At 44.6% G+C, this 9,427-nt stretch overlaps 1 protein-coding gene across 1 annotated transcript in view; it reads left to right on the forward strand.

The window, feature by feature from the left end:
- Nucleotides 1-5,074: 5,074 nt before the first annotated feature.
- The window catches only part of LOC311045354 (ephrin type-A receptor 4-A-like), an 83,272-nt gene continuing 78,919 nt past the window's right edge, over nt 5,075-9,427 (forward strand). Inside the window, exons 1-2 of the mRNA XM_084057200.1 lie at nt 5,075-5,293; nt 7,205-7,272. Of these exons, the coding sequence (XP_083913326.1) occupies nt 5,095-5,293; nt 7,205-7,272 (267 nt within the window). The 5' untranslated portion in view covers nt 5,075-5,094. The remainder of the gene's footprint in view (nt 5,294-7,204; nt 7,273-9,427) is intronic.

A 9,427-nucleotide genomic window follows, 5' to 3' on the forward strand; every position in this document is an offset into this window, starting at 1 on the left:
CAAACTGGTCAGGCTACTGCTTGGCCTCACACCCAGAATTCACCTAACCCCTGCTCATTATGCTAGGGTGGGATGGCTCAGGGTAGAGGACAGAGTGCAGCAACTTGCAATGGGTCTGGTCTTCAAGATACGCAAGGAAACCACCTGATTCGGATGCTATCAATGCATAGAATGGGAGATTATCACGTTCTATCAGACCATTGAATGGGCGAAGTAGGCGACCTACCGGCTACCCCGCGATTTATCAGACCATTCATTGGGCGTAATCAGGAGCTACTGACCTACCGACGGAGATGACTTAAATTAGTTTACTTTCGGTTTTGGTTTTGGTTGTTTCGGTTTCGGACCATGACGGAGGCGCGCAGTCTCAGGCGAGGTGGAGCCCCGCGACGGGCCACCGAAGGAGCTAAGGCGACTGAGTTGCCGCCCGGAGAGAGGCATTATACATGCTGTGAGGGAGTGAACCGTTTGTTACATTACTTTGTAGTATCGTTGTTTACTAGTTTAGTTTTCCTGTTCCTGTTTGGAACAAAAGTGTTCCATTCCACTATCGTCATCGTATTTCCAATTTTCTGCACTTTTACTTGCACTCCACTACATCTCAAAGGGAAATATTGTACTTTTACTTCACTACAATTATTTGAAAACTTTATTTACTAGTTACTTGGACACATTGTGAGCTTGTAGATCTGCTATTTTCAAAACATTGTTGTTATACATTTGAAAACGTGTGAAATGGGACTTTGGTACTACATTTTGATACCAAATTACCAATACTTTTGTAGTTTTACTCAAGTAATTTTGAATTCTGGACAGAATATTTCTACATTGCAGTATTGATACTTTTACTTAAAAAAGTTTGAGTACTTTTTCCACCACTGGTCATTGTCATCATCACAAAATCCAATGTGTTCAAAACTCAGCTGCCCGCCTGCTCACCAGTACCCGCTCCAGAGAACATATCACGCCAGTCCTCCACGACCTCCACTGGCTGCCCGGCAAACAAAGAATCCACTTTAAAAAATGCTGCTCACGCTCCCTATACCTCTCTGACCTCCTCAAGCCACATGTTCCGTCCCGTCCCGTCCCCTCAGGTCCAGTGATGCCGGCCTCCTGGAGGTCCCCAAGACCAGGCTCCGAACTTGGGGGCAAAAGGGCTTTCTCTGTGGCTGGCCCTCCCCACCCTCTGGAATGCACTCCAAAAATATATCAACCAACCTTCAAAACCGCCCTGAAAACCCACCTGTTCAGAAGGGCCTTTCCAAGTTGAGTTGTCTTTGATTTCAAGTGTTTTATTGCTTTTAATTATTTTCTTATTTGCTTATCTAAGTGTTTCCTCTCCCCCTGGCCCCCACACACAGGTAAAGCGATTTTGAGTACTCATAAAAGCGCTATATAAATTCCAGGTATTATTAATAGTATGATTACTATCAACATCTATTAGCCTGTGGCTAGACATGTCCATACCTGTGGCAAATGTTTGATTTAGAAATATAGGCTACATTATATGAAAAAAAGACGGCAACATAATATTCTTATTAACTTGCGATGAACTCACTGACTAGCTCTCAATTATTGAAATCCCAAACATGGAATAGACTTGGACCATATGCTGCTTTGATGCATGCAGCCAGAGCACAGTGGCTGACTTGCCAGTCTCCCAAGTTTCCCTCAGGATAGGTAGGACACACACATTTAATGAATGCAGAAATACTATCATTAAACAAAATGTGTTGCACATTGGAACAGAGTCAGACACTACAGCATGTCACAATAGGAGTCCACTAGTATACATTCAGTATACTAGTGGACTAGTATAGACCTATATATGTTTATTGTAATCCTCATGTTTTATGTCCGTGGGAAAAGTATGATTTTGACCCAAAAAAATGCTATCCAAGCCAGCATGATGATCTCATTTGTTTCATCTGTACCGTGAACTTGAAGGTAGGGTACGGGATATTTTTCGGTTAAAAATAAAAACGGGTTTTGTTAAAAGTTTACAGCTCTATATTCTGATAGTAATCATTGCTATAGAGTGTTTATTCAGTAGAGGTCAACCAAAGAACAAGATTTCTATTCAGGATCTCCTTGGTGGTCAGTATAGGAACACACTGAGGACACTAGCTGGAGCACTCATCCAATGTCATTTGGCCTGCATGCACCTCATGGTACTTTAGCACCACAATGGCATTAAAAACAACGCTTCAGACCTCTCAAAACAAACTGGTCAGGCTACTGCTTGGCCTCACACCCAGAATTCACCTAACCCCTGCTCATTATGCTAGGGTGGGATGGCTCAGGGTAGAGGACAGAGTGCAGCAACTTGCAATGGGTCTGGTCTTCAAGATACGCAAGGAAACCACCTGATTCGGATGCTATCAATGCATAGAATGGGAGATTATCACGTTCTATCAGACCATTGAATGGGCGAAGTAGGCGACCTACCGGCTACCCCGCGATTTATCAGACCATTCATTGGGCGTAATCAGGAGCTACTGACCTACCGACGGAGATGACTTAAATTAGTTTACTTTCGGTTTTGGTTTTGGTTGTTTCGGTTTCGGACCATGACGGAGGCGCGCAGTCTCAGGCGAGGTGGAGCCCCGCGACGGGCCACCGAAGGAGCTAAGGCGACTGAGTTGCCGCCCGGAGCGGTGCGACCCTCGCCTGTGCCTACTCAGCGCCGTTCGAGTTATGTACCGATACGCACAGAATCGTAAATATTGTTGTGGGGACTGCTCCGCCTCCGTCGGTAGGTCAGTAGCTCCTGATTACGCCCAATGAATGGTCTGACAAATCGCGGGGTAGACGGTAGCTCGCCTACTTCGCCCATTCAATGGTCTGATAAAACGTGATAATCTCCCATTCAATGCATTGATAGCATTCGAAGCCGGTGAGGAAACAGGGATACCCATGTACCTGTCAGACTACTTCAATAACGTGAAAGACACACACACACACAATCACAACACTATGTCTTAATTGAATACACAGGACCACAATGGAAACAAGCCCTATAGAGCTTTTAAAGGTAGGGTATGTGATATGTTTTGGTTAAAACAAAAAGTATTTTGTTAAAAGGTTAAAATACTATATTCTGATAGTTATCATTGCTATATAGTGTTTTTTCAGTAACAGATGTCTCCCTGTCTCTCCAGCTCTTAAATAAACAGAAAATACATTTTTCGGTAGGTGTCAACATCTCAGCCAATCAGGAGAAAGTGCCCATTTTTAAGCTTAATTTGTATAGTGTTCCAGTTCCAATTTTGTCAGCTCATTTCTTAGTGTCATCACTTCCGATATCAGTTGTTTAATCTGTATCCTGATTGAGTTCTCTATCCTAATTGGATAAAATTGGAAATGAAACTGAAACGAAAATGCATTTTCTGTTTAATAAAGAGCTGGAGAGACAAGGAGACTCCTTTTACTGAACAAACACTCTATACTATAGCAATGAGTACTATCAGAATATAGAGCTATTTAACACTTATTTTAACCAAAGCAAATCACTTACCCTACCTTTAACAAACATTGTAAACCGTACCTCTGTACGAATTGCAAACTGTTAATAAAGTAATCAATCAATCAGTCAATCTCCCCCTCTCTCCAGCTCTTTAATAAGCAGAAAATACATTTGCAGGTGGGTTGCACATTTTTTTTGTGTCATCACTTCCAATTTCACTCGCTACAACTGCTAACTACATTTGCTGGGGACCCCCTGGAACCCCCCCCCCCCAAGGACCCCTGGGGGTCCCCGGACCCCACTTTGAGAACCAATGCTCTAGTGTAGGTCAAAACGTTCCCTCCTTATAGTGCACCCCCGTGTCTCTCTCCTAAACACCAACAGGTGGGGCTAAAGCCACACTCTGCATTGCCATTGCATTCAGTGAGCAGGACAAAGAGGTTGTGACAGCAGCCAGTCAGTCAGTTAGTCAGTCACACACACCAAGAACAGTCACTGATTGATCACTGGCAACAATAAAGCCAATTAGGGTGTTTATTAATTCAGTTTCCCACACATCTGATCCTCCTCTGTGACAAATCATGAAACCCTTCTTTATTTGTTACTGAGGAGAATTATTAGATTATAAATTAATAAAGTCATGCACTGTCAAGAAACACTGGCATTAACCTGCATTCATGGAGGCTCTGTCATAGCTTATAATAGGCTGGCAAGGCTGCTATATTATAGGCCTATTAATAGGCTACTGACTATAAATGTACATATATCTACATTATAGGCCTATTAGGCTACTGACTAAATGTACATATATCTATATTATAGGCCTATTAGGCTACTGACTGTAAATGTACATACTCTATATTAAAGGCCTATAAGGCTACTAACTATAAATGTACATATATATATATATATATATATATTATAGGCCTATTAATAGGCTACTGGCTGTATAAATGTACATAATCTATACTATATCTATATTATAGGCCTATTAATAGGCTACAGTACTGACTATAAATGTACATCAGCTATTCCTCCTCCACACGTTTAAAAAGCAGCATTTCTTCCATGCATGTGTTATATTTATGCTTGTGATGATGATGTAGGCCAAATGTAAGGCGTTTGGTTTGTCATTAGTGTGTGTGTGTGTGTGTGTGTGTGTGTGTGTGTGTGTGTGTGTGTGTGTGTGTGTGTGTGTGTGTGTGTGTGTGTGTGTGTGTGTGTGTGTGTGTGTGTGTGTGTGTGTGTGTGTGTGGGGGGGGGGGGGGGGGGGGGGGTAGGAGAGAGAGAGAGAGAGAGGGGGGGCGTGAGAGAGAGAGAGAAAGAGAGAGGGAGTGAGAGAGAGGGGGGGTGAGAGGGAGAGAGAGAGAGAGAGAGAGAGAGAGAGAGAGAGATACGGAGGGGGGAGAGAAGGGGGGAGAGAGAGAGAGAGAGAGAGAGAAAGGGGGGGTGGGGAGAGACCGAGAGAGAGACCGCCCCGTAATGCACACAGCTCTCTCTCTCTCTCTCTCTCTCTCTCTCTCTCTCTCTCTCTCTCTCTCTCTCTCTCTCTCTCTCTCTCTCTCCGTCGCGCACACACACACGCGCGCGCGCGGCGCACAGATTTCATTCACACACACATCTTAGGAATGGAGCTGCTAGTCAAGCCGTTACGCGGAGCGGCCAACGGTCTTCACAGTACGGACAGGACCGGCTCCACAAGGCGCTGCTCGGCGGCACTAATGGCTCCCAGTCACCCATGGATCCTACCGAGCCTCTGCATGGTCCTCCTCCTTACTGTTACTGTAGAGGCGAGCGGCCGGGCCAGGGTCTACCCACCCAACGAAGGTAATAATGGAGCGTTAAGGGTTAAGGTTGTTATAGGAGGACCGGACCGGCACATTGGAGAGGCTTCTCCTCCTCCTCATGCCCGGCCAGCAGCACCCATGGGTGCACCGTGCACCCACCGTACGGTGGGTGCACGGTGGCACTCATGGGTGCTGCTGGGCTGGCTGTGGAGGAGATGAAGGAACATCAGCTGTGGATCGTGTGGAACCAACAGACACACAGACAGGAGGACGCCGGTGGTCCGCGCGTTGACCGAAAGGATTTTAAAAAAAAGAATGGATTTTAAAATAAATGCATCGTATCGGGTTGTCTTCTGGTGGAGTTGGAGGAACGTAGATATTTTACCTCCTGTGGTTCTCAAACATCTTCTTGGTCAAGGAGGACCTATACAAATCTTTTTTGGCCGCGGACCCCCTACCCTCCATCTGAAAATATGTTGTGCCACTGCCTGAGGACCCCCCATCCAAGATTTGTGTTGTTAAAATGTTTAAAAATTGTATATTCCAAAATCTTTCAGATTTTTTTTCTCCAAGATTACTTGGATGCTTCAACACACTTGTGAGCTTGTACATCGGCTTTTTTTCAAATAGCACAGCAGCCAATTTATTGAGGGTTTAAATTAATTGGTTAACCTGATTGTGATGCAGTAGTAATTCATTTAGCTGGGGACCCCGTGGAACCCCCCTCAAGGACCCCTGGGGGTCCCCGGACCACACATTGAGTACCACTGATTATACTGTAGATCCATTGGTTTTTTTACTTCTTGGGAATTGGGATTTCGGCAGGATGAGATCTCTCTCTCTCTCTCTCTCTCTCTCTCTCCTCTCTCTCTCTCTCTCCTCTCTCTCTCCCATCTCCTCTCTCCCTCCCTCTCCCCCCTTCTTTCTCTCTCTCTCTCTCTCTCTCTCTCTCTCATCTCTCTCTCCCCTCCCTCTCCCCCCCTTCTTTCTCTCTCTCTCTCTCTCTCTCTCTCTCTCTCTCTCTCTCTCTCTCTCTCTCTCTCTCTCTCTCTCTCTCTCCCTTTTTTCTCCCCCTCTCTCTCTCTCCTCCCCCCCCTCTCTCTCTCTCTCTCTCTTCCTCTCTCTGTGTGTCTCTCCCCCTCTCTCCCCCCCCCCTCTCGCTCTCGCTTCCCTGCGCTGTCAGGAAAACCCTTGGTGTGGATTAGGCTCCTAATTCATTTTTACATAACTTAAACAAATTGTTAATCACTTGATTTATTTAAACAGTCCTGTATTCATTGTGCTAAGTATGCAGGTATCAGACATGTGCTTTATCCAACCTTATGCCATATAGCCTTGAAGCATCATTTGAAAAAAATATTATAATAATAATATTAATAATAATAAAATGAAAACCTCTATGCTTCGTTGACCGGGGTCTTTGCCGAAAATAGCCAATCTGCAAGCTCACAACACAAGCCGTCCTGAGCTTGTAGATCTGCTATTTTAAAGTTTTCCCTGAAGAATAGGGACATTAATCAAATGTGCGGTAGGCCCTGTGTGTGTGTGTGTGTGTGTGTGTGTGTGTGTGTGTGTGTGTGTGACTACACTTGGAGGACCAAAAATGTCCCCACAAGTAGTAGAAATAGACGTTGGGAAGGCCATTTAGGCCTTACATTTAGCACAAGGCTGGGGTTAGGATTAGGGGTTAGTTAGAGAGGTAGAATTATGCTTAGATACTTAGTTTTGCGCTGGTGTCGTGGACCGAAAAATAGCCGATCTACAAGTTCACAACACGTCACAGTGCGACGCGTTGTGTTCTTTATCTGATTTCTTTGGGTCTTGAGGCTTACGGTTAAAAAACATGTGCAAAACCAATGTAAATATGACATTAATAACATTGACGTCCTAAAATGTTGATGTCCTAACAAGTGTAGTAATACAACCCGTGTGTGTTTCGTTTGTTTTATAGTGACCCTCTTGGATACAAGGACGGTACCAGGAGAGCTGAAGTGGGAAGCTAGTCCCATAGAGGGAGGGGTGAGTGTGGCACGTGCACGCACATGCACACACACACACACGCACACGCGCACGTGCACGCGCACGCGCACGCGCACGCGCACACGCACACACGCACACGCACACACACACACACACACACCTGCTCTTACTTTCTAAATCCCTTTTTACTTCTAAAAGAGCAGAAGACAAAAGCCAAGTATGCCAAGAAAGACACACAAGTATATGCACGCAAAACACACACACACACACACACACACACACACACACACACACACACACACACACACACACACACACACACACACACACACACACACACACACAAACACAACACACTCGCAAATACACCTGGACTGGCTGTAACTGGTATTTATCTCAAGAGATTTGTAAATGCTGTGGTTGTTTGCAAGGCTGGCCGGTATTACGGGCTTAAGCCTAATTTATGCACGACTAGTATCGCACGCAAATACAATAGCCGACCTACAAGCTCACAGCGGTGCGCGTCCACAGCACGTTGTGAGCTTGTAGGTCTGCTATTTCAGTTTTTGTTTTACGTGGGACACCGTGGTCTGATGAAGTATGAATCAAGCTTCTCTAGTGTTTGTCCCATGAGAGGAAGCATGGAGGCAGCACACAACTAGGTGAGGAAACACACCTGTCATGTGAGGTTTCCCAAAATAACAAACACCACGGCCATATCCATATATCCCTCCATCTATCCATCCATCTATCCATCCATGTAAGTAAGCCTTGCCGAGCCATGTGGACCACAGGGCAGCCTTTCTCCTTGTTTCTGTAGTTTGAGGCAGTGTTGATTTCGTCAACTAAAACTATGACGAAAAATGTTCGTCGACTACCGTTTTTTCACTGACAAAAACTAAATTAAAACTAAGCTATGGCGACTAGAACTATGACTAAATATATTGACAATTTCGTCAACAGATAAAATCTAGACTAAAATGTCAGGGAGAGACTAGTGGAGAAGAGACCCAGTAGAACTAAAAGACAAGTCATTTTGTGTTTGGTTGCGCTCGGGGTGTTGCGCTCTGAAAATAGCAGATCTACAAGCTCACAACGCGTCACGCTGCGACGCGTTGTGAGCTTGTGTATCAGCTATTTTCAGCATGCAACCAAGTGTAAAATCAGCCATTACGACGCCATCAAGGCATCACTGCCAAAATACATTATAGTCGACTAAATCAACTGTTGATTTAGTCGACTATAATCTTATGATATTTAGTCAACTAAAACTAGACTAACAGTAAGACATTTCAGATGACTAAAATATGACTAAAACTAAATGTAATTTTTATTCAAAAGACTATGATTAAAACTGAATCAAAATGTGTTGTCAAATCAACACTAGTTTGAGGTGGTGTCATGTACAAGTACACCCCCTGGACATGACACTAGTATGTCACAGGGACTTACCCCCCAATCCTTCATCTCTGGTATAGGCTGCACCAGCCCTCCTGTTTTCGTACCTAGAGGGGCGGGTTTAACATCTCCGGCGAGAGAATGCGTGTGATCCCAATGCACAACATTACGAGCGACGCCCACTGCACTCTGGTTGGTTGGGGAAATGAAACACTTCCTATACCGGGTACACCGACGCGCTGGTCCAGGCTTTTATTTTTTAGCAAAACTAAACAATAAAAGCCTGGAGATCGAGGCTATCTCTGGTATGACCCCGGCCTGGGATTGAACTCCTACTTCTCGGTCTTAGGGCGAACGAACACTCTAACCACAAGGCCACTGAGTTAGTTTACCTACCTGCACCTATTAGGGATGGAACTATAATCGTTATTAACGTTTATCGTGATAAAAAGCGCTCACAATAATCGTATCGCAGAGATTTTAAGCTATGGTGAAATTATCCTTCATCATACACTGGGATGAATTATCTTTTGTTGAGCAGAGAATTCAGTACAACTTCCAAAAATAGCCGATCTACAAGCTCACAACGCGTTTGAACGTTCCCGCCCAGAATAGTGATGCTGATCTATCTACCTACCTATCCTTATCGATGTATCGATGTATCGATGTATCAATCTATCGATCGTTCGATATATATTGATCTGTGCATCTGTCTATATCTTTGATTATTTCTGGGGTGTAATATCTGCCCCCCCCCCCCTCTTTCTGTCCCTCTCTCTCTTTTTCTCTCTTTCCC

The sequence above is a fragment of the Gymnoscopelus microlampas genome (assembly GCF_963454915.1).
Source record: "Gymnoscopelus microlampas genome assembly, chromosome: 5".
NCBI lineage: Eukaryota > Metazoa > Chordata > Actinopteri > Myctophiformes > Myctophidae > Gymnoscopelus > Gymnoscopelus microlampas.